Source organism: Aquarana catesbeiana, linkage group LG01 (genome assembly GCF_042186555.1).
Source record: "Aquarana catesbeiana isolate 2022-GZ linkage group LG01, ASM4218655v1, whole genome shotgun sequence".
Taxonomy (NCBI): domain Eukaryota; kingdom Metazoa; phylum Chordata; class Amphibia; order Anura; family Ranidae; genus Aquarana; species Aquarana catesbeiana.
Genome location: NC_133324.1, coordinates 118,907,163 through 118,932,581, shown reverse-complemented (window position 1 = coordinate 118,932,581; position 25,419 = coordinate 118,907,163). Strand labels below are relative to the sequence as shown.

At 40.4% G+C, this 25,419-nt stretch overlaps 1 protein-coding gene across 4 annotated transcripts in view; it reads left to right on the top strand.

Moving 5' to 3' along the window:
• Window positions 1-24,577, top strand: part of PIK3R1 (phosphoinositide-3-kinase regulatory subunit 1) — a 108,156-nt gene extending 83,579 nt beyond the window's left edge. For 2 of the 4 annotated variants that reach the window (XM_073623288.1, XM_073623296.1), the window contains 9 exons: window positions 13,346-13,448; window positions 14,388-14,486; window positions 14,599-14,779; window positions 14,898-15,023; window positions 15,210-15,352; window positions 16,270-16,446; window positions 16,557-16,625; window positions 18,102-18,269; window positions 19,796-24,577. In XM_073623288.1, the coding sequence (XP_073479389.1) occupies window positions 13,346-13,448; window positions 14,388-14,486; window positions 14,599-14,779; window positions 14,898-15,023; window positions 15,210-15,352; window positions 16,270-16,446; window positions 16,557-16,625; window positions 18,102-18,269; window positions 19,796-19,985 (1,256 nt within the window). In that variant the 3' untranslated portion in view covers window positions 19,986-24,577. Of the gene's footprint in view, window positions 1-8,953; window positions 9,225-12,363; window positions 12,633-13,345; window positions 13,449-14,387; window positions 14,487-14,598; window positions 14,780-14,897; window positions 15,024-15,209; window positions 15,353-16,269; window positions 16,447-16,556; window positions 16,626-18,101; window positions 18,270-19,795 lie in introns of those variants that run through there. The other 2 variants (XM_073623313.1, XM_073623305.1) reach the window with 2 other exon arrangements.
• Window positions 24,578-25,419: the final 842 nt, after the last annotated feature.

Sequence of the window (25,419 nt, the reverse complement as noted above, 5' to 3'; positions counted from 1 at the left end):
CTCTCCTTACTGTTGTAGCTTCAGCTCTCCACCCCCAGTTTTTCAGAGCTGAGATCTTGTGTAAATTCTGCACTTTAATTGGATGTAGGGGAAAGATGACTATAGATATACATGTAAAACGTATGTAGGGGGATTTGTTTAATCTCTATGTATCACCTGAGACCAGTTGCTTCACTGGGTATATGCGAGGGTTTACAACCACTTAACTTAAAATTTATGTAAACCCTCACATATACCCAGTGAAGTGAACAGCCTCAGATGATACAGAGGGATGAAACAAATCTGCCTAAATAAGTTTTACACGTATATCTGCTGTCTTCATCTTTATATACTGTTTAGAAAGTGCACATGGTGTTAGAATTTTCTCTTCCTGATTCACCTGTGGGTGTGGATTCTTGCCATACACTGTGAGACAGCTGATTGGAGGAAAGGCACACACCCCCTCTCCAGGTAGGCAGAGACTTGCAGAGCTGTGCTGTAAATAGACCAGCTCTCTGCTAACCTATAGCAGCCACCCTGACACAAATTTCAGGCTGGTTTTATCACAGTTGACAGAGAACTTGTCAGAAGTTATCATGTTGATAATAGAACAAAGCAGGAGAAACCCACAGGACTTAGGGCTTTGAAGAGCGATAAGAAAACACTGCAGATATAGGTGCCCAGCTCAAATTTCATGAATCAGGTTTACATCCACTTTAACCTAACTTAAACTTCACCCAGTTCAGTCCTTTTTTATCAGCCGAACAGAGCCGTGTATGGCCAGCTTTCGCCACTAGTCAATGGGATTAGAAGACCTACTGAGAGGTGTACCTCTAATGCCGCGTACACACGATCAGACTTCTCGTCGGAAAAAGATATGACGGCTTTTCCGACGGTATTGCGCTCAAGTTTGCCTTGCATACACACGATCACACAAAAGTTCGCTGAACTTACGACCGCCAAGAACGCGGTGACGTACAACACTACGACGAGCCGAGAAAATTAAGTTCAATGCTTCCGAGCATGCGTCGAATTGTTTCCGAGCATGCGCAGGAATTTTGCGCGTCGGAATTGCCACAGACGATCACATTTTCGGATAGGAACGTTTTCCGACTGAATATTAAGTACATGCTCTGAATCTTTTGCTGGCTGGAATTCAGCCAGCAAATGTCCGATGGAGCATACACACGGTCGCATTTTACGACAAAAAACTCTCATCAGTCTTTTGGGGGCCGAAATTCCGATCGTGTGTACGCGGCATTAGAGTGGACCAGCGCTGTCACATGTCCCTTCATACCCGGAAGTACCATGTATTATAGTACCATAGCGTGATATCCAGCGATGACTAAGATTACTGTTGCTTCTATTGCTGCAAAACACATTCCACCATAGGATCATCTCTCCAATTCCTAAATATACCATATATTCTGATCTTTTGTTAATTGTTAGGCAGTCGGTCTCCTATCCTATGGATTCTGGTTGGTTGGACATGTTTGGTTGGGTATGGGTGTGTCTGTTTTTACTGATAACATGAAATCTGTTGTGTCCTCATACCTTAGGCTGTAGTCATCACATGCAATTATTATATATTCTTGGTGCATATCATTTACTTCTTCTCTAATTGAGCTGCAAACCAAGATGTGTCTGTACATATTTTATACTGGCATCCAGAGACAGTCTGTGCCGCAGTGTAGGTTCTCTATATGTGTGTCCTTGCATGTTCTCTCCCTGAAATAACTTGATGTCTAACATTTCATACACCTGCAAGGACGCCCATCACCCCCTGCACATCAGATTCCTTTTTCATTCTCATTCTATGCTGACCCTTTGTTTCTTGTGCAGCCTTCTTGTCCTTAGGAAGGCCACTTGTACAGATAGAGGAGGTCACTGTCTGGGTGACTTTGTCATGTGTGTTGAATCTTGTATATCTACTGCCTCAATGGGTGTCATGATCCCACTTTCTGCTGCCCCTTTGTACAATGACTCTTTGCTACTTGGCGGATCTTTGTTTTAGCCTCAGTTCACACCAGTGCGGCTTTGACATTGCACTACTTCAGCATGATTTCAAAGCTGCAGATCAGTGCGATTTGGACCTCCGATTTCTATGCTGCTTGCGACTTCAATTGACAGAAATTAATGCAAGTCGCAAAAAAATGAACAAAAAGTAGTGCCGGAACGTTTTTCTTGAGTCACAGTGATTTGAGCTGTCAATGGGATGTGACTCACCTGTCATGTGATTTTGAACTGTCACATGACAAATGCAATGTTGTGAACCATGGCTTAAGGGGGAATACTGGACAGCAGTCTAAAATTTCCAGGGGGTTTTCCTGTTGACCTGTTTTTTTTTCCTAGGCTTGTCTTGTGCTTTACAGTTTCAGAGTCCCATTAAATTCTATATGTCAGTGCTTCTCAACTCCTGTCCTCTAAGGCTGGCCATACATGGTCGAATTTCGAAAGAATTTTCTTTTGAAAATCAGAAGATTCGTACGTTTTGTGATCCGATGGTGCCACCATTGATTTTGAAATTCGGCCAACCAAGCCTCCAATTCCACCTTATGTTGCTACAGAAAATAATTTTCGTGGCTGGGAATCTTCTTTTCTTTCCGGGAATTTTTCTTTTCTTGCGCATGGGCATTTCTTTTTTGATTACATTTCTCGCACGATTCTCCCATCATTGATTCGAAAATCGTTCATTTTTCAAAAATTTTCCAACATGTCCGATTACTCCAAATTTGATTAGCGTACGAAAATCGTCTGTTGCTGCAGCCCACTAATGGTGCGAAATACGAACAAAAATTCTTAGATACGATTTTCGAAAAAAAATTCTTTCGAAATTCGACCCATGTATGGCCTGCCTAACAGGCCAGATTTTAAGTAGTACCTTGGGGAGATGCAGACTAGAATACTGCAATCCCTGAGCAGCAAATGATATCACCTGTGATGTATTTCAGTTATCTTGCAAACCTGGCCTGTTAATGGGCCCTGAGGATAGGAGTTGAGAATCACTGCTCTATTGGGATGAACTTAGGAACATTAACAGAATGAAAGTCTAATGCAGTATGTGCAGATGAGGATTTTTATTATTGGGGACTTGGTCGGTACTGAAAATCGAGAATGAAAATTCTGAAACCCACCTTTTTAAAGGAACCCTGTCGTGAAAGAAATATGGGAGCTGCTGGGCTCTCCTCTGAAAATGCTGGTTGCCTGGTTGTGTTAGGCTGGTCCTCTGGCTTCATTGCTTTGCAACACTGACCTAGAACAAGTGTTCAAAGTCCACTAAAAGTCCTAGATCCTTTATGTGCATATTTGTTCTGGATCAGTAACTCATATTGAACCAAAGAAATTCCCCAGCTCAACTCGCCAGCCAGTCTGCTACCAAGCAAATTATCCTGGCTAACAGTATGCGTTAGCAAGGGGTTTAGTCTGCACACGTTTGCAAATATATGCGTAAGCTGCAGAGCCGCTCCAAGGCACCCTGATTTTCAAAAGTGTCGACTACAGAAATATTGGGGTGCCCTGGAGCGCCTCTGCAGCTAACGTATATATTTGCAAACGTGTGCAGACTAAACCCCTGTTTTGACCGCGTGTTGTTAGACCGGATAAGTTAGTTGGTAGCAGACTGGCTGGTGAGTTGAGCTGGGAATTTTTTTCTGGTTTTGTTTTGCATGCGTTGCCCTTCCATGTGATTCTTGCTGTGAAGGACAGTTATAGGTGAGGGCAATGGCCACTTGTTTGTAACTCAAAGTATTGAAGCCAGGCAGCAAGCGTTTTTGAGAACGAGTGACCAGTGGTAACTATGCGGATGTTATAGGCACTATCATCTAGTGGTGATGTTTTGTTGGTTGTCCATACAAGCTGATTAGCACTTTGTGAAATATACTTTTGAATTTTGATCTGATTTTCTCATGATTATTTTGGATCATTGGTCAGTATAAATTTTATCCAGCAGAGGTCCTCATTCAGCAAGTTTTGTTTTGCTGTCCATACAGCCATGATGAGCTCCCGGCGTGTAATGTGCTTCCCAAGTGTTTAACCTGCTGCAGATGACTTGTTTTAGGCATTGTGAATATTAACTGCGTTGCTCACAGCAATAACGGTACCTTCTATTAGGTCTAAAGAAATCATGGAGAAAATCACAGGTACCAACAGTTGTTGTTCCCAGATACCCTTTATTTTTATGAGTCTCCACCAATCAGTGTGATGCCTTTCCAGGATTGCTCAATAAAATGGCACATGAGCAAAGAGAAGTTATCCATAGCAGCCAATCAGATTTTGGCTTATCAGTGAATAATTGAATAATAATAATATCATTGAATAATTCCTGTGCGCAAGTGCCCTTTTTTAATTACTGTACAGTGTTGGGTTGATGCTTGTTAATGTTAATTTATTCATTTATTTATTTTTATTTTTTCTTTAGGGCCTCTTCACACTTGTCTGTTTTCATGCAGCAAAACTCCAGCATTTTGCTGCATTAAAATGCACATGGAGTAGAAATCCCATTCTTTCTATGGGTCTGGTTCACATCTATGTGCTGCAGTTTAGTTTGAAAGGGGAGACTTTAGAGGTCTTTCCACAGCTATATGTGTGATGTAATGCACATGGAACAGTGTGATTCCAGCCTTAAAGTGTTTGTTACCCCAACATTTCATATTCCTGATATGCCTGCTGTACTATGTACTTGTATGAGACAGTATCCTGTTTTCTTTGTATTGCTTCCTTTGTGTGAAATCCCTGGTGTTCCTGCCAGTCCCTCCTGCTTTACTATTAAAAACTGACCACACTATGCAGGAGAGCACGCTGTGTTCAGTTCTCTAGCTATTCTGGGAACTCGTCCTGCTCTCCAATGATCAGACATGTCCTGACATGCCCCCCCCGTACAGCTTTTCACTGTGTGCTGCTGTTTCTCCTCCCCCAGCTCTTATGCAGCTGAAAACAGAGGGAATGTGATATATATATATATATATATATATATATATATATATAATCAAACTAAATGCCAATCAGATATTGGTTGACCAATGAATAATGGCTGTTAATTAGTTGCTGTCCTTGAGTGCCTTTTTTACATTATGTATTGAATTGTTGCCTGTTGATAGTTTTTCTCTTTAATGTTTTTTTGGAATGGTATGGGTGACCCTCTTGTAGTACCAGTATTGCTGATCACTCTGCTTCCATTTGATTCTAAGCATTTCTATTATTTTGAGCTCCCCCCTCTTAATTTTCTGTTGCTTTTTGATTTGTGCTATCCTGACAAGATGGGGTTCCAAATTTCTCCCTATTTGCTGCTATGACTCAAGGGGGCCCATAGGGTGTACGATGATGATGAAAGTACAGCAGTAAAGGATAGACCATGGAACTATACCATATTAGATTTGGAGACCTGAAGTCAGGGGCTATACCATATATCTGGAGATCTGAAGTTAGGAGCCCTGACTTCAGGTCTCCAGATCTAATATGGTATAGCCCCTGACTTCAGGTCTCCAGATCTAATATGGTATAGCCCCTGACCTCAGGTCTCCAGATATAATATGGTATAGCCCCTGACTTCAGGTCTCCAGATATAATATGGTATATAGCCCCTGACCTCAGGTCTCCAGATATAATATGGTATATAGCCCCTGACTTCAGGTCTCCAAATATAATATGGTATATAGCCCCTTCAGGTCTCCAGATATAATATGGTATATAGCCCCTAACCTCAGGTCTCCAGATATAATATGGTATATAGCCCCTAACCTCAGGTCTCCAGATATAATATGGTATAGTCTGCTGACCTCAGGTCTCCAAATATATCTGGAGACTTGAGGCCAGATGCTATACCATATTATATCTGGAGACCTGAAGTCAGACACTATACCATATTATATTTTTGAGGCCTGAGGTCAATAGATATAGTCCAGGACTGACTCTGGAACTATAGATTTATGTCCTCCACTTAAAATGCCATTAGTGAGAGTGATATGACAAGACAGTTCCATTATGTATTCGCAGGATCCCTGTAATCTGTCACACCCACTCAAACACGTTTTACAGGGAGGAGGTCGGTACTCATTGTCTGTGTCTCGTGTTAGTACTGCACACAATCGCCCAGTCCCCTCCTTTCTTGTACTGCTCTGGAGTATATGTTGAAGCTATATAGAGCATTGTGTATTTTATAAGGCTGTTTAATGTGGACGCTGGCTCCACTGTCACTTAAAGTATAGACTACCCCTGAGCACACTTGAGTTGTCAGACCCCGTTCTCAGCCCTGGGAACAATTATGGAAATGAGATGAAAGGAAAAAGTGATCAGTAGCATAAACTGACCAATCAGCTGTTTTCTTTCATTTTCTATTACTGAAAAAAAAAGATACTCTCTTGTGGTTGGTCAATTTCACAGCTTTGCTTGCTTTCACCTATTTATTTTCTTGGTTTGTCTTCCCTTAAAAGGGAAACTTTTTACCCAGCTGTCTTTTTTTTTTTTTTTTTTCAGTCCCCTCTTGAGTTTTGTTGGGTTATACTAACATACATATACATCCAGAGAATCCAGTGGTGTACTGTAAAGATATGCCACTACACTACTGCACACCCAATCCTGCGCTGCCATTGTCCTCTTCTCCTGATTCTTGTATTCGTTCCCTAATAATGCGCATGCACCACACGCCATCAGTGGGGCAGCTGAGAGAACCAGGTAGAGGCAGCCGCCCCCCCGAAGGTGGCTAACTACATGTACATTTACGGTTGATTAAGTCAAACCCTCCTGGGATACGTGTCGGGAGTATCTCGGGAAGCTGTTGGCAGCTTAGGGGCTACGTCATTCTTGGCCAGGTGAAAAATCCAGAAGTGAGGGCCATGACGCCATATATCAAATTAAAATGTATACATTTGCGGGGGGGGGGGGGGGGGCGGGGAAATATTATAGAAATTAGGTGTGGGCAGTAAAGGTCCGCTTTAGTCCTTGCTTAATTAAAAAAAAGTTTGCACCAATTACTGTTACTTCTGCTATGATTGATACATGTTGATGTCTGAACAAGCTTTGTTGGAACTGATAGAGTCCAGGGATATGCAATTAGCGGACCTCCAGCTGTTGCAAAACTACAACTCCCATCATGCCTCTGCGAGTCATGCTTGTGCTGTCCGAGTCTTGCTATGCCTCATGGGACTTGTAGTTCTGCAACAGCTAGAGGTCCGATAATTGCATATCCCTGTGATAGACCATGGGTGCTCAACCTGTGGCCCTCCAGTTGTTATGGAACTACAAGTCCCATGAGGCATTGCAAGGCTGATGGGTAGAAGCATGACTGGCAGAGGCATGATGGGACTTGTAGTTCCGCAACAGCTGGGGAGTTACAGGTTGAGCACCCATGTGATAGACTGTTACAAATCCTTTATGCATTCATTCTAAGCATGAAGCTAAAAAAACCTTCTGTGCTGCAGCTGCCCCCCAGACCCCACCCCCCGATCGTTCCAGCAGCGAACACGAGGCCAGCAGCTTCAGCCGCTGTCGGGTCCTCATTAGATAGAGCCATTGGCTCCTGCTGCTGTCAATGAAATCCAGTGACCGCGGGGGCGGGGCCGAGTCCTGCTGTCTGTGTCAATGGACGCAACAGCAGGACTCAGGAGCGCTCCGGCACGGGTGCCCCCATGGAAATCATCTCTGGGGGGGGGGGGGGCACTCGCCAAAAGGAGGAGCCAGGAGTGCTGTTGGGGGGGGGGGCCCAGAGAAGGAGGATCGCACTCTATGCAAAACCCTTGCACAGAGCACGTTAAAAAAAAAAAAAAAAAAAAACCCTTTACAATCACTTTAAGTTACAAAAATTCTCGTATGACAGAATACAACTTTGGAAGTAAATGTAATGTATTCTTTCATTTCATGCATGGCCTTGGTCACATGATTTTTTTTTCGTACAAATATACTAATTACATGGAAATTGCTCGTTCGGTTATCGCATGAGAAAAATGTTTGTTGTTGTCCCTTTCACGTGAACTGTGAGCTCTTGAAAGCTGTGCACAAAAGATCAGATTATCAGACGATCGCTCCAAATGCAGTATTTTTTTTTTTTTTTTTTGTCCAATTTTCTGATCATGTGTACTAGGCATTAGACCCCGAAAAGAGTGACGTCCTTTTGAACGCGGCGTCTGCACATCAATGGTTTTATATGGTATATTGGGTTTGGGTCGCTGAACCATCGCACAGACCTTTTGATCTCCATTAAATGTACGCCTTTTCCCCAGATTCCCATCAATCAGTAGGAGCCAGCCTGCACGTTGTACGCGTGGCTGTGAATTTGAATGGCTGGCAGGAGATTGTAGGGAGCAGCATTGAGTCACACAGGGATGTGCAGCAGATTGGTCGCTGTGTCACTAAGGAGTACGTGCAGAATAATGCACATCTGTGGTGCTGCAGTAAAGCGATTAGTCCCGGGGCTGGTGGAACATGCTGTGTGCAGAGGTTAAGCAGGCGTCATCGTCGTCATCGTGTACCTGTTCTGCTCTGTCTGGGAGCAGCGATGTGGCAGCCAGCACAGGCAGAGGGAAGGGGGCTGTGTACAGACACGTCAGTCTCTTTCTTGGAGGTACAAACCTTTTTTGCACGCCAGTTCTTTGCTGCTATTTTTTGCTGCTAAGGCGAGCCACTTCCTGGATCTGGCTGCTGACGGAGCTCGGCTCAGCTGGCCACCTCTTGAACAGCCAGCGACAGAGGTTATTTTAAGTCCCCTCCGCACAATGGCCGTCTCAGTTACCGAGCTAAAACCAGCGTACTCCCCACATCAGCCACTTGTTAGCTGATGACAGCTTTCACTGTGATTGACAGCCTCTTCTCTCCCCCCCCCCCCCTCCCCCCACCCAAAATCCATAGCTCAGCAAATATTTGAACCTGCTCGAGTTAATCATGAAACTGAGATCTTTATCTCGGAGAGACGTGCAAGCCAGAGTCTCACCCCCCCCTCCTCCTCCTCCTCTCTGCTCCCTCTGAGTACTGTACTGAAATCGCCTTCACTTTTTAATCATTAACTGGATATGAAGGACTAGATTCCACTGCACTACCTCTGGCGGCTGATTTCCCTGCAAAGTAACAGCTCCGTCAGTCCTGCCGAAATTTCACCTGTTATGGGATTTAATCAACGCTAACTGGAGGCTTTGTTCAGCACTGGGGGATTTCTGACTTTAAGCACTTTTTTGGGGGGAAATACAGCACTGCGGAATTTGTACTGGAAATCGTTTTTTGGATTTATTCTTAAAACAGGACAATGCACGATATTCTAAGTAAGTACATTTTTAAGCTATTTTTTAATTTATTTTTTTTTTTTCTATTCTGTGTTCTTTCATTAGAGATGTTTAATAACGCCAGGCCTGTGGCTGTCATTTTTGGATAGTTGATGACCATCTTGAGTTTGATCTGGTTTCTTCATTTATTTGTCATTTTTGATTATTTAGTGCCCACGTCTACTTTGTTTTATTAAGTGAAAAGATACTAGAGTTGTAATGATAGCTGTGTATTATTAACGGAAGAGGCACTAGTAACGGGAAGCTGACACAAAAGGATTTAATATTTACCAGCTGATTTGTGCAGATGAGGCTCAGCAACCAGCCCAGGCTAGGAGCCAGCAAGTTGCAGAGCGGTTTTCCAGAGTTAAATCTTACTGAACCTGCGTTGTGATGTGTTCTGTCTGTTCAGGGAAACTGGAAACATACCGGCTTCTGCCCTACTACATGCTGCTACAACCAGCCAGACAGGTCTGGTGGGCACACGCTGGCTCCCAACCGGCAGCTCTGCTTTGTCATGTTCAGTGCTACCATTGGTGTCACAGGCAGGTCCAAGTTCCTTTTAATAATCATCTTTATGGTGTATGTGTATACATTTTTTTTGTTCTTTTTTGTGTCTTTTGTCAACCTGTTTTTATAGGGTGATGTTTATAGCTTAAATTGTGTGTGCTAAATCTGTAAATTTTCTTCTTTTTGCCTCCATTGCATGCATAAAGCCCAAAATGCCAGGCCTTTGTGACAGCTGATGGTGTGTGCATGTGTTTAGTACATTTCAATAGTGTTTTATACAATACCAGCCTTTATCAACCTTTTTAACATGAAGGAACACTAAGAATAACTTCCGTTTCAGGGAATCTTTGATAATTAATATTATGTAGAGATAGGATGGAGATATATCTATCTATAATATATATATATATATATATATATATATATATATTATAGATAGATATATAGATAGATAGAGATGTATATAGAGATAGATATCTCGATATAGATAGATAGATAGATAGATAGAGATATATATATATATATATATATATATATATATATATATATATATATATATATATATATATATATATATATATATATATATATATATATATATTATCTATCTATCTAATGAGAGAGATATCTATAGCTTATGGTACATAAGTATGATTGTCAGTGGGGAAGAATGCCCCTAAATTTGTTACGAGTACCAAGAACCCCCCATCCTTACAGATGGCTATAAAATATCATTGATTTTAGTGCTTACTGAGAGGCAGAAACTGTTTATAGAGAGACTCTAGCAACCTATGCCTTTCTCAACCTTTTTACTCCAGGAATCAGTTTCAGGTCACAGGGTACCCTTACTGAAATCATTGGGAGGATCAATGGGAGAAAATGCCCGTTACATTAGTGGTCAGCGGGAAGAATGTAACCCTTAAGCTAGCCATACATTATACAATTTTCTTATTCAACTTCCTTTAGATTTACCTTCAACTGTGTAGTGCAAAGGCCTGTCTGCATACAAGTTGAAAGTGATTAGGTTTGACCTCATTTTATGTAGTTCTGGTAAATCTAAAGGACATTTTGTATAAGGTATGGCCAGCCTTACAGCGGTGGTCAGAATGGGCCCCCTTAAAAAAAAAAAAAAAAAAAAAAAAAAAAGCTAAAAAGATGATTGCGTCATGCTGCTGGGTAGGCCAAGTGACATTGTCCCCAGAACTAGGTAGGCACCATCAAATGGTAGGTCAATCGGGCTCAGGACAAAGAACCTCTGTAGGAACCCTAGACTTCCATGGAGCCCTGATTGACCCTGGCTGCTTTGGAGGAACCCTAAGAATTCATGGAACCCCTGGTTGAGTGCGGCTGCTATATATTGTTTGACAAAGGACACATTACATGTAGGCAGTGACAAAGTGTAGCTCAGGATGGTTTTGTTGTATGGATTTGTGGAGAATTCAGTAGCATGCAGAGTTTTAAGCTGGCCATACGTTATACAATTTTCTTCACTTTCCTTTAGATTTTACATCAACTATGCAGTGCAAGGGCCTGCCTGACTGCATACAAAATGAAAATGTTTAGGTTTGCCCTCCTTTTTTATGATTTCGGTAAATATAAAGGAGAATTATATAATGTATGGCCAGCCTTAAGCTGGCTACTCATTTATGCATTTTTTTTTTTGTTCAGTTTCCTTTTTTTTTTTCCCCATTAACTATGTAGTACAAGGGCCTGCCTGATTGCATCATATTATTGTATATTATTGACCTCATATTATATGGTTTTGGTAAATCTAAATGAAAGTTGTGCAAGAAACTTGTATAATGTATGGCCATACTTTGAGTTGAATGTTCAGAGTGGGTTTCAACCCTTTGTTTCTGTAAGTTTTCCCACCCTGCCTTTGTGATTGAAATAAAATGTTGGAGCCAATCAGAAGGCCTAAACTACACAGGTGATTTGAATTACTTGGTAGTAATGATCAATGTGATGGCAATGAGGTTATTCCCCCCCACCCCCCCCCCCCCCCTCCTCCAACAAGAGGTTAATCTCCTGCCACAAAATGATGAAACTTCACCCATGGAGGATTAGCATCTGCTGTAAATTGGGTTTATCTTGGAGGGATTGACTTCCTTACCTGGCTGGTCAATACAAAGATTATCAGCAAGGTGCTTTTCATGCAGAGTCGGCGTGGGAATTTTTCAGGCTTTGTTTGACATGTTAGTCATTGCACCTTGAGGAAATGACACGGCTGGTATTGGAGATAATGCTTTACCACAATATGAAAATCCATTATTGTGTCAGGAATGCCAAGTTCTAGCTCGTCTGGTCAGCTGTCTGGCTATTTGCATGACAACATGTTAGTGAGACATTGCTGCATATGTCGGAGTGCCTGCTCTTCACACAAGAGAGGAGATTGTCGGTGGTACGTGCTGCAGCCGATCAGCTCAGCAGGCTGCCAGCAGTGGAACATACCATTCTGAACACTCGTAAAAAAGGGAATCGCATTGTACCAGCTCCTCTGTCCAAGGCAAGGAGCCCCATGAAAAGCCTTTTTTTTTTTTTTTTTTTTTTTTTTTTTTTATTACTGGCATTTTCTGCTCCCATCTCATGCAAATCACATTCCTCCGCTGCAAATGTGAGCGTAAGGTTAGTGTGGAAGACGGACAGAGACAAAGGAGTGGCCCATCTTTTAGTACATTCGATTGGACGGCTCCGATGATGTAATAGGTTTCTGTGCAGCCCCTTAAAGGTTTTAAAATTAATTCCAAGACAGCATTTCAAAGGAGCTCTGGGCTGTATTACTTATCTGGACGATGTGCAACACTATGTGGCGTATAGATGAAGGCAACCTGGATTATGACAAGTTAGACATACATTACGAGGCGGATCTGATTTTCTATATAGAGATGGATGCACCAGGTAACAATGCAACCTTTTTCTGCACTGAAACTGAATCAGATTTATGTAGTGTATGCACAAAATGTAGGATGCCTGTATGAAGGGATTACGTACTTTTTTCAATGATCAACTGATGTATAGCTTTGTGTGTGTGTGTAGATATATCTATATATCCAATGCACACAGTAGCTCTTTTGTCCACGCTTGTCATACATTTTCTATCAGTGGCAGTCTTTTGTTCAGCAGTAGCTCTGTGATTGGCATTGGATGAGATCTTCACCTTGTTGGTTCTCTTGTGGGTTAACTGCATTGTATATTGTCTTTCATTGTTGCTACACTGGCAGCTTGCATGATATTAAGGCAGATTAAAATGTCGTATTTTATTCAGAGATTAGCATCAGACATATTTGGGTCACAGATTGATGCTTTTAGCAGTTTGATGTGGTGGCGTTTTCAGGGCTGAAGCACATGCATTCATTTATCTGGTCTTCAAAGTACTTCTTTCTTCAGGCTGCATTTCGTCACCTCTTTTGCAAGTCAATGAAGGCTGACTCTGCCTAGCAACATAGTGCATTGTATAGGTCCCGATTCGCTAATTGGAGTTACAGTGCAGAGGTTTTTTTTTTTTTCTGAGAAATGTACAATTATTTTTCATTATGTTCTAGATTTTAGCACATTTTTTTGTGACTTGCAACATTTAGTGGACAAAATAAATTTTGTGTATTTTCTTTCAGCACTGCCACCAAAACCTCCCAAACCCAGTCCTGTAATAAACAACGGTACTAACCACAATATGTCTCTGCAAGATGCTGAATGGTACTGGGGCGATATTTCAAGGTAATGCCCTTCCTGATCTTTGTGGAATTTGTGGTCAGATTTGCTTGCAGATGTATTTCTGTCCTATTCTTTTTTTTCCCTTTTCGTTCTCCTTTTCTTTGCCTTTTTCTTTCTTTTCATTTTGCCTTTGCTTTACCGTCTTTCCTTTCCTTTTTCCTTTTTCTTCTTTCCGTCTTTCCTTTTCTCCTTTCCTTCTTTTCTTTTCCTTTCTTTCCTTCTTTTCTTTTCCTTTCTTTCCTTCTTTTCTTTTCCTTTCTTTTCTTCTTTTCTTTTCCTTTCTTTCCTTCTTTCATTTTCCTTTCTTTCCTTTTCCTTTCTTTCTTTTTCCTTTTCCTTTCTTTTCTTTCTTTCATTTTCCTTTCTTTCCTTTTCCTTTCTTTCCTTTTCCTTTCTTTTCTTTTTTTATTCTTATTTCCTTTCCCCTTTCCTTCTTTCCTCTTCTTTTCCTTCTTTCCTCTTCTTTTCCTTCTTTAATTTTCCTTCTTTCCACCAGGCTACAGGCGATAAATACTTTAACCCTTGTGCTCAGTTTTGGGTCTTTGAGTCTGGCTGAAGTCCCACTTTACCTACAAGTCATGTTATTTTAGAATTTGTATCTAGCAACTGTTCCTGCACTCCAGATTCCACATGACACCCACTTATGATTCAAGTGTCAGACTACTTGACTGCAGCTCCAAATACTTTGAGATCAAATGAATAGTCAAAAATAGTTGTTTGAATGGAGCATATTAGCCAGCAAAAGGCGATATCCGGTTGCAGCATGTCTAGCCATGTTTGTGGGAGGTTTTTTTTTTTTTTATTTTGACTTGCACACTTCATTGTCTTAGGTATGGGTCTGTACTGTATTGTGAGCTTCAAATGTTGTTTTAGTAAATTGTGTTCTCAGAAATATATGCAGTATAGTTGAAGATTTATAAATTACTGTTCTGTTTTTTCCAGGGAGGAGGTTAATGAGAAGCTACGTGATACCACTGATGGTACCTTCTTGGTACGAGATGCATCTACAAAAATGCATGGCGACTACACGCTTACACTAAGGTGAGAAGGCGGGATTTGCATGTACTGTCTCAGTCAGTTGTCCTATGGTCACGTCTGTGTTACCCAAGACTTGATTTTAACCCCAGTGTATTTGTTTTTGGTTTTTTTTTAGGAAAGGAGGAAATAACAAACTCATTAAAATCTTTCACCGAGATGGAAAATATGGCTTTTCTGAACCATTTACGTTTAACTCAGTGGTCGAACTCATCACCCACTACCGAAATGAGTCTTTGGCCCAGTACAACCCAAAGCTGGATGTCAAGCTCCTATATCCAGTATCCAGGCTACAACAGGTAGGGAACACTTTTTATAAGCATTCCACAAACATGGCTGTTCATGATTACTTTGTCTCAAAATGTTCTCACCTGGAATCCTTCAATAATGGCCTTGTTTTTTTTTTTTTTCGTTCAGGATCAAGTAGTAAAAGAAGACAGCATAGAAGCTGTTGGAAAGAAGTTACACGAGTATAACTTGCAATTCCAAGAGAAAAATCAGGAGTATGATAGACTGTACGAGGACTACACCAGGACATCTCAGGTAAAATGTGACATAGTAATTACGGTATTGCCTTACTAGTGCCTTAAAAGAGCTTATAAGATGTTGGAAGGATGGTTAAAGCCTGATGGCCTAGGGAAAGGAGCGCCTAAAAAAACTCATGATTCCTTAGTTAGGCCGTAGCTTTCTGTGCCAGATTTAACAAAGGGCTTTTTTTGATTCTTTCAGGAAATTCAAATGAAAAGAACAGCCATTGAAGCATTTAATGAAACCATTAAAATATTTGAAGAACAATGTCAAACGCAAGAGAAGTACAGCAAGGAGTACATAGACAAATTTCGTCGTGAGGGGAATGAGAAGGAAATACAGAGGTATGCAAGTTACTGGTTTATTTTACTCCCTTGTTAAAGGCTGAATCTCTGTGTTTTGGAAGGAAGGATGCAAATGCAGGGATTTTAATTGCAAATGATACCAACCTAGCAATGTATTGTGATTGCTTTTGAAAAGAGACTGAACTTCAAGTTGAAGTTCAGGAACAAGCACCGTGGATGCTGGACCACAAGTGCACAAAGATTTCTGTGCCTCTAACAGATACGTTATAATAAAAAGAGTTGTTTTTGTTCCAGTGATACAGGTCCTTCTAAAGATGCAGAACACTGTGTTCTCCCTTGAAAGAGGGGCTTTACAACCAAGACAAGTGCTAATCTGTAGAGTAATGTGGCCCTTTGAAGGACTCTGTTTTTAGCTAGTTTAGAGGGTAGCAAAATCTATTGTAGAGTATGAGAATCTTAAAGGATTTGAAAAGGCTTGACCCAAATTTACCCCAACCAGCACACCCCCCCACCTGCAGATTTGTCTTTTACTTTATTCCTGTAACCAGAAATGGCTTTTATTAATTTGTATGATTTCATTACCCCAGTTTTAGTAAATCAACCCCAGTGTGTGGGCAGTCCCTGTGACTTAAGGGAGCAGCATTGGTTTGCTTGAAAAGAAATCGCTGTATACTGTGGAAAGGGCCTAGGAGTGGCAGAGACAGATGGAGTTCTGTAATTCAGCAGAGAATAAAGCAGGTAGAGCTGACAACACTGCTTAGGATTTCAGTGCAGCAGAGGCACTGTGTTGTCAGTCTAAACAGGAAGATATGAGCACACAGGCTTTCTGGCAGATCAACAAGTACTGGCAGCCTTTTTAAAGGGATAGAACATGGGGAATATGCATGTATTGCAAAGATGTTGTGGTTTTTTTTTTTGCCTAGACTTACACTTTAACCAATTTCTTTTTCTCCCAGGATCTTACACAATTACGAGAAGCTGAAGTCACGAATCAGTGAAATTGTGGACAGTAAACGCAGACTTGAAGAAGACCTAAAGAAGCAGGCTGCAGAATACCGTGAGATTGACAAACGTATGAACAGCATTAAGCCCGATCTCATACAGTTGCGGAAGACCAGAGACCAGTACTTAATGTGAGGACCTTGTATTTATTTTTATATGTAAATTTCACTTCTTTTAAAGTATAGGGTTTTTCCTGTCAAAGTAAAACGGGTTCACCTAATTTTGTGCTTCTTTGTTTCAGGTGGCTGACACAAAAAGGTGTTCGACAGAAGAAGCTAAACGAGTGGCTGGGCAATGAGAACACAGAAGAGTAAGTAATACAAAGTCACTAGACCTAACTGCCACATCTAGCATGAAACGTATAAATCAGCACTTTGCAGATTTATCAGTATCCTATGACCAATTTAAAATCTTGGCTGTTGCATAAATGTCATGTCATGTAGCTTATTTTAGACTTCAGGGTTATCAGAATTGTTTGAATTTTATTTGACAGATCAAAGTAGAATAACAAATCTTATTAGCCTATTTGTAACAGATTTAAAACCGGAACAGTTTTGTAGAGATGCAGTTTTAGCTTTTCTGCACAAAGGCATCAGAATCAATGTCAAATGCTTCATTTTTTGAGAACACTCTCTTAGGATGCATTTGAAATACTCCTGACTTTTTGATTGCATTCATGTTGCTTTTGTATGAGAAGCAACAGGAGGAGCAGCAGCATTCAATACAGGCGAACACTGCTCCATTAGATCCAAATCAAAATTCAAAGAATGCAATCCAAACTGCTTTGAAAATGCAAGTCAAAAGCATAAAACTGCCCGGCCCCCTGTAGCTTTATTAAGTCATAATGTACTAATATGCATCGCATACTAGCACATTATGACAGACCTACCTGCACACAGATCCTTCCAGGGGCGTGCTGACACGGCTCCCCGAGGCTTTCACCTTCATCCTGCTTTCCTTCCAGGTTTGTGGGCTCTGGCTATATGAATGGCTGGGGCACGGAGCTCTGAAGGTACGGCACAGTTATGCCATCCCTTCAGAGTGCATGCGCTGGTGACGTTATCAGCTGTACCCCATGTGAATAGATCCTTAACAGTGCAAGTTTAGGAGATGTTCACCGTATCTACAAGTAAGCCTCATTATAGGCTGACCTGTAGGTACAAGTTAAAAAGTGGAGCTTACTTCCATTTTAAGCTGTACAAGGTTCAATTCAAAGCAAGCTCTCTGGGTTCTTCATCCTATGTGCTGCTAAAGTCCCTAATTCTTACTCGAATGGTAACACTTCACAGCCATTCAGACAGATCTATGTAACTTTGGCTTAGGACCTTAAAGCAGAACTTAACCAAAAACATCTTGATAAAAAATAAGCAAGGAACATACATTCCACATTAATAATCATGCTGCCAAAATTAATGAGTGTTGTAAACTGCCTCCAGAATTGCTCCTGTTTCTTCATGCTGAAGGCTGCCATTTTGCTGAAGCCCAGAGCTCCTGAGTAAATCTTTAGGCAGTCAGCAGATCAGCCTCTATTGGCTCTGATTTTTGGCACATTGCCAAAAATGGAGAGCAACGGAGCATGTGCAGAGCAGGGTTACTGGGTTTTTGAACAGTATAGACACTTATTTTTAATGTTTTTTATATAGCTATACCGGCAAAAGGGGCCACTCTTTCTTTCTGACTAAAGTTCCACTTTAAGTAATTCATAGTTACAGGAGATTTAGAAAACCTTTTTTTTTTTTTGTGCTGCTTCATTAGGTTAAACTTTTTTTAATTTTCTCCGTTCTAGTCAGTACTCTACAGTGGAAGATGAGGACTTACCTCACCATGATGAGAGAACATGGAACGTAGGAAATATTAACAGAAGTCAAGCCGAGAATCTTTTACGTGGAAAGCGTGATGGTACATTCCTTGTGCGGGAGAGCAGCAAACAAGGGTGCTACGCCTGCTCTGTAGTGTACGTATATTTATTCATTTTACCATACTTTGAATGTTTAATGAGTTCTCTGATTTTTTTTTTTTTTTTGTTTTACCTTAAAGCCCAGCACTAGGAAAGATTTTAAATTTAAATGGAGTGTTCTGTCTCCATTGGAGATACTGGGACAGGAAATGGGAGGGGACGCTGGACACTGGGATAGGAAGTGCCGACAGCATTACATAGCCACATCCAGATTACTAAAGGGTTTTGTTGCAGTCAATTCCCAATCAGGAGACTTTCAGTCACTTCCTGTTCTTTTGTCCCCTATCAGCAGGAGGTAATGGGATATCTCAGTGGGGACACAGACGGCTATAAAGATCTGACAGAGGATCTAAGCTATAGATGCACTAGTACCAGTTTTTTAAAATTGTTGTAAAGGCAGAAGGGTTTTTTATCTTAACCGGGCCACGGCTCTGTGTCTGAAGGGACACACAGGGAGCTGTGACTTGGCTCGGGTGCCCCATAGCAAGCTGCTTGCTGTGGGGGGACTCAACAGGAGGAAAGGGCCAGGAGAGCCGAGGAGGGACCCAAGAAGAGGAGGATCTGGGCTGCTCTGTGCAAATCCCCTACACTGAGCAGATAAGTAGAACATGTTTATTTTTAAAGGAAAAAAAAAAGACTTTAGTATCACTTTAAGACCTAGCACAGATTTCACTTGCAGAAACTTCAGTTTCACATCAGTTTTCAGTACGTTTTTACAGCCTGTTCACACATGCACAAGCCGGCCGCAGTGTGATTTAAGAGTCCTGTGCAATTTTCAGTTCCGTTCAGATGCGATTTCTAATATCATACACTACAATTGGCATTGGAGTTGCACTTGAACCGCTGAACGAAATCACACTGCAAACGCTCATGGGAACTGAGTCGGAAGGCATCTATTTTAGTATCCGAGCATTTGCACCAGTATGAGTACTCTTGCAAATGCTTAGTATTGGCACTGATATCGGAATTGGTGCAATGCTAATCTAAGCCTTTCCTAGCTTTGTCCAGATCTCAACAGTATGGCTAGAGTTTGGTTTTAAATATGAGAGGAAAAGTAGATTCAACATTTAGCACCTGTTCACACCAAATCTGACTTCAAGCGAAGTTGCACGATTTTAGAGCCACATGTCAGTGCAACTTGGGTGACATCTGTGCAATTTAATGCACAGATATCTATGCAAGGTGCACGTTGAAATCAGCAAAAAAAAGTGCAGAGACATCTTTTTTTTAAATCTGCAGCACCGCAAAGGCGGCGTCACATCAATTTAAACGATACCATTGCTGACAATAGGGTGCAACCTGTTATGGGATTTGGACCTGTCTAATCACATGACAAGGCACACTGGTGTGACCGGAGGGCTAAATTTCTAACTTGAAAGATGTAGTTAGAGGTGGGACCCAATAAATGCATGTCTCTTCCAGTTTAGGTAAATCGTGCTCTGTGCTTCCTTACATTTCTACAGTACCAAGGTTGTTCATAGATCTTTTTTTTTTTTTTTTTTTTTTTTTTTATTCCCTTGCAGAGCGGATGGGGAGGTCAAGCACTGTGTCATAAACAAGACCCTTACAGGCTATGGATTTGCAGAACCATACAACTTGTATAACTCTTTGAAAGAACTGGTGCTACATTACCAACATACGTCACTTGTACAGCACAATGACTCTCTGAACGTCACACTAGCATATCCAGTATATGCACAGCAAAGGCGATGAACACCTAACAGACTCTCCTTCATCAACTAAGCTGATGCCGGTTTCGGCAAAAGGGATAAAATAAAATCCTAAAGCTCCCTCGTCCGCCTACTTCACAAGATTGAGCTGCAGTATCAAAGCTACCTTCAGATGAGAAAAGAGCTTTCTATCGCCATGGAAGCAGGAGATGAGTGTTAAGCTGTGAATGTATGTTTCTAAGCTATTGTGCTTGCTTTGAAAGAACCCAAGAAGCACAGCAACAGAAAGATATGGTATTACAAGCCTATCTCCCGGGCCTGCAGGTTCCTTGAGGCCTTCACCATGGTGCTTGTTTACATTCTTTTGAAGCTTTACCAGCTTGAATGTTGGTCACCGCTGATCCAAGAAGCCAAGGTGTCTTTTTGTTAGTAGAGTACTGATTTCTTTTTTTTTGGGGGGGGGGGGAGGGAGGGGACACACGACGTTCCATTGCAGCCTTTGGAGGACTTGTGGCCTAGCGCTCAGTTGACCTACCCACACAGCCTTGCAGATTGTTTCAGTTTCCGAACCGAAAACAAATATGTAGCAGAACGGATGGCACTTTCATTGTTTTCTAAAGAGAAATCTGCATAAAGGACACTGGTTCACAACCCCACCAAGTGTATGCAGCAAAGTGCCAGGAAGTGTTTTATTGAGACTAGTCTTGAATCAAATGAACCTATTTAACATGGATGATGACAAGATGGAATAAGACTATAAACGGTATATATATAAATATATATATATATGTACATAGCAACTGGGGAATAGCTATCAAAATGGAACCTACCAATACCAAACTGTCTACTTTTTATTTTGCGGACTGCTAAATCCTTAATGCTATGCAACATCACTTTTTCTTTAAGCTGTTTTTTTTTTGTTTTTGTTTTATACGTATCAATAACATACCATTTTTTTGTGTTAAAGAATTGTGCAGTATGTTGAGAGAAAGAGGAGAGTGGTCGAAGTGGAGAGAATCAAGGAACTTTAAAACAAGAGCTATTTTACCATACAATGTATAGAGAACTTGGTTTAAGCCCAAGATTAAAGAAGAAAAAAAGATTGAGAGTTCAATAGAAATATTTGATTTAATGCATTGTTGGGCAGTGCCTAATGAGCTTCAAAGCTGCTTTCTTAATAAAGAAGAAAAAAATAAATAAAAATAAACCTTTAAGATATATAAATATATAACAAAGAATCAGCGTTTGACAGTGTTGTATAATGGTTTGTTTCAAATTATGGTACTTTTTTTTTTTTTTTTTTCGGTAATGTGCTTAGGGCATTCTCGTCCTCTGTCCTTACTGCTTCTAAGTAGGTAGAAAGCACGCACAAAACATCTTTCTGCCTTTTCCCGTTCATTCTGAAAGATTAGACCCATCATTTCAATGTGTAGCATGCTAATCCTGCCATAAGATGATGTCACTGCAATGGTTTTAAAAGAAACTTTGAAACGTGTCCGGAAAAGGAAAGGGGGCAATTTTTGGGACGGCATTGTTATAGAGTTGGTTTTGTTTATTCAGCGCCCCCGATTTAAATTGTGTTTTTTTTTTTTTTTTTGTTTTTTTTTTTTTTGTTTTTTCTGAATCAGAATTTCTGTCCTCCCAGTTTTGGTATCCAAAGATTTTAATGGAATGACTTCCAGATGAGTGTGACATACTGTAGGATACAAAGTGTCGGCTGTACCATATCATTTTACCGTTTTTTAGCACTTTTAACCCTGCTGTGACACAGGTCAACTTTTTTTTTTTTTTTAAATCTTTGTTTTGATTGGTGGCTGTTTCAAGCAGTGGTACACTCTGCTCAAGTTTTGTATTCTATAGTATTTTCAACTGCCTGCCTTGTATTTACTGACGCAATATATTTTTTTTTTGGGCTATTTGACTACCGTACTTTAGCCACTGTACATTGCTTTACACGTAAGACCGGGGTGAATAGTACTCCACAGCGATATTCAGTTATTGTGCATTGTCGGTGCTCTAGGACTCACAAATAGCTTGCAAACTTTCGAGGCCTGGACACAAACATATTTATATGAACTACATGGCATCTTCTTAAAAAAAAAAAAAAAAAAAACACAAAAACTTTTTACTCTGGGGTCTGTGGATTTTCAGATTTATTTTTTTTTTTAATTCCTACTCCTTGTTAACAAACTCATTTTTTGCTTCCGCAATCTGTAAATCAATTGCGTGTTAATGCCATCGTGTTAAACTTTTAAAACCTCTAATACTGAATTTTTTTCATTTCTTCAGAAATGTAAAGTGCTGGAATCCTATGGCCCGGTTATTGTATGCGTGAATAGTAACCCTGTATCATTGATTGACAATGATAAAGGCAGATGTTTGGTACTTTGATAACTATAGACGTTTTGATAATTTAAGGTTTTAAGACCATTATTTTTCATATGCAGTTCTCCGTAAGACTCCGGGAAAAGCATACTTGTTTTTTTGTTTTTTTTTTGGTTTTTTTTTTCCCGATTTAAGCCATATTTTTTTCCCCTTTTTGGTATAGTTTATTATAATCTCTCATACCGGTAATAGAACATGAATAGTTGAAAGGAAGTTTCTTTACATTTAAAGGAAAATCCACATTTATGAAATGCACTGTTCATCCTATTTTTAAGGTACACCATGCTGATTTCTGAAGCACAACACTATGCTTAATCGTTTCAGCGGAGACTTTTTCAAAATGATGTGAATAAATGTGGTTTGCTAAGGGTGGGGAGATCGATTGGCGGAGAGCAATTTAAAGGGCTACTAAAAGTAAAATACCAGTTGGGACGCTGTGCTAAGACATCTTACATTCAGAAACAGAGTAGCCCAAATGCTCAGATTTTACAGAATGTCAGATCATTAACCTATTAATGTGTTTGAAGCTATTGCTGTCTGTTATTAGCGAAACTACTGCCTAAAAGGGGCTGAATACAGTGTCTTTCAGTGGTTTTACAGACAGTTTAACTGTATTTATGAATGTAAAAAAAAAAAAACTTTTGTATGACAACTTGTGTTTTTACATTTAGTAGTCCTTTTAAACTATGAAATCATTGTGAATATGCATGAGTAGTTTTCAGCAATCTAGCCATAAGCTGGGCTATGTGCCCCTCGGTGCTCAACACATATCTGATGTTCAAGTTTTAAGCAATTTCTGGAGTGCCAAAGCTCACTGATTTTTTTTTTTTGTATTGTAAATAACACTTAAAGCTATGTACCTAAAATGTAAGGTAAACTATATGACGAGACAAGTTAGATTGGGTTGGAACATAAGATATCTAAATATACCATTACAGCTGAGTGCAAGACTTGGTCTTTATTTCATATGCAAAGAGCAGTGATAGATGGAAATCAAAGCAAACAATCGCATTTCAAGACCTGTGGAAGTGGATTTTTGATTTGTTATGGGTATTGCACATTGCTCGTTTTGTGGTTACCCATGAGAATTGGCTTCCTCTGTTTTTTTTTTTTTTTTTATTTGTAATAGTAAAAAATTGGCAAAAATAGAATGTACCTTTTTAATGTTAAAGTATACCGATTGCCATAAAGTGGTGCTAGCAGGCCTTTTTTTATGTAAACATAATACTTTAGATAATGTGGCCTGTTTCTTGTATGCACTTGCTGTCATATGATGCATTTTTTGCCTCATGACATAGTGACTTTATTGTATCCTCGTGAATTGATAGGTGTGCTATCCTTATGTTCATCACTGCAGATTTGGCTTGTTGCGGCTAAGTTGTCTCTTGAAAAAAAAGTCCACCCTTAGACAGACCTCTAGGTGTCTATGGTCTCCTCTTCTTTTTTTTTTTGTGGCTATCACAATTAGAAAGCGAAAAATAATTTGTGGAACAGAGACAATGCTAATGGTTTAAATAGATGGCTTGCACCTGTTTTCAGAGATCACTTAGCTTGAAGCATGTTGCTTGGAGTGATTTTTGTATACTAAAGCCGATATCTTCAGTTCCAACTCATGTCTAAAATGTTTACATTTATATTTGTGAATGTTTCTAGAAGATCTCTCATATAAAGGCACCTCTGTATTACACAGTGAGCTGGACTTGACATCTCTATGAATTTCAAAATCTGGGCGACTGTCTGTCACCTGTAGGCCCGGGTACTCATGGTATTTTGTGTTGGTCACATCTTTTTGTGTGGTGTTCAGGTTCTCTTTGGAACTGAGCGGGTTTTGTGCTCTTTTCCTGGCAGAAGCAAAACATGCCAAATTTTATATCAACAGTTGAATGCGTCACTCTTTATGACTTGCTACGTCACTAAATTCATGATTACATGTCATCGTACGACTGCATTAGCTGCCCAATGTGCTGCTATTATTTTTATTTTTATTATTCCTATTTCAAACAGAAATTCTGTTCAATGTTTATAAAACATTAAAGAAATTTAACTTTGTTAAACACCATTAATACTTTGGTCTTTTGTTTGGGGGAAGAAAGAATGGTTAGTAGTAATTTGCCTTTACAAGGCAATTTAATAAAGTTGTGCCTCTGAAACTTTGAGCTATAGCTTTGATAAAGCTCTGTGTCTCGTTTTAAGTTGCTTTAAAACATTGTATTAGACCTTCAAACAAAATAAAGATTGTTTTGAAAACGATGACGTTGTCTGCCCGTTATTTTGTAATGACAGTTAGGTCCTCTTTTTAAAGTGGTTGTAAACCTCAGACATGAAATAAGAACAAAGCATATCCCTCTATAGTGTGTACTTGTCTCTATTAGAGCACTAAATGTCATTTCTGTCTGCTGCCTCGTTCCTCTGCTATCAGCATGAATGACCTGACAAGTTTTCCTGACACTTGGGTCCATTCACACCTGAGCGATTTGCAGCGACAGCTGCAGCCGCTTGGTTTTTTTTGTTTTGTTTATTTTTACATCGTTTTTGGGGCGGCACCATTCATTTGAATGGGCCTCCCTCCCCTCCAAAAATGCTCATGTATCAAATCTTGGCATTTTTGCCGCCATTGTACCAAGCAACAAATCGCTGCAAAATTACCCCGTGTTTGTGGTGCCATTAAGAAATCGTGGCATCGCAAGCTCGTTTCACGTATTGCCGCGATTCTGGAATCGCAGGCAGAATCACGGCGATTCTTCCCATGATCCTGATCGCTCAGGTCCAAACAGAGCCTAAGAGAGAAATGGTGACAGGGGAGGGACCTCCAGCTGATGGCCTCAGATCTGTTCCTGCGTGAAAGGGGGGGGGGTGTCCCCTTCCCTTCCTTCCAATCAGCTTTCCAAGCTTTCTTCACTGAGCTTTGCAAATTGAGACTTCAGCTTTCTGCCCTCTTTTCTCTGAACTCTCCAACAAGCTTACAAATTCAGCACTTTGAACAGGTGTAGAGAAGACTGCAGATAAACAGGTACAACTTATGTAGGAGGATTTGTTTAGTCTGTGTATCACCTGAGTCCAGCCACTTCCCCGGGTAAATGTAAGCATTTACA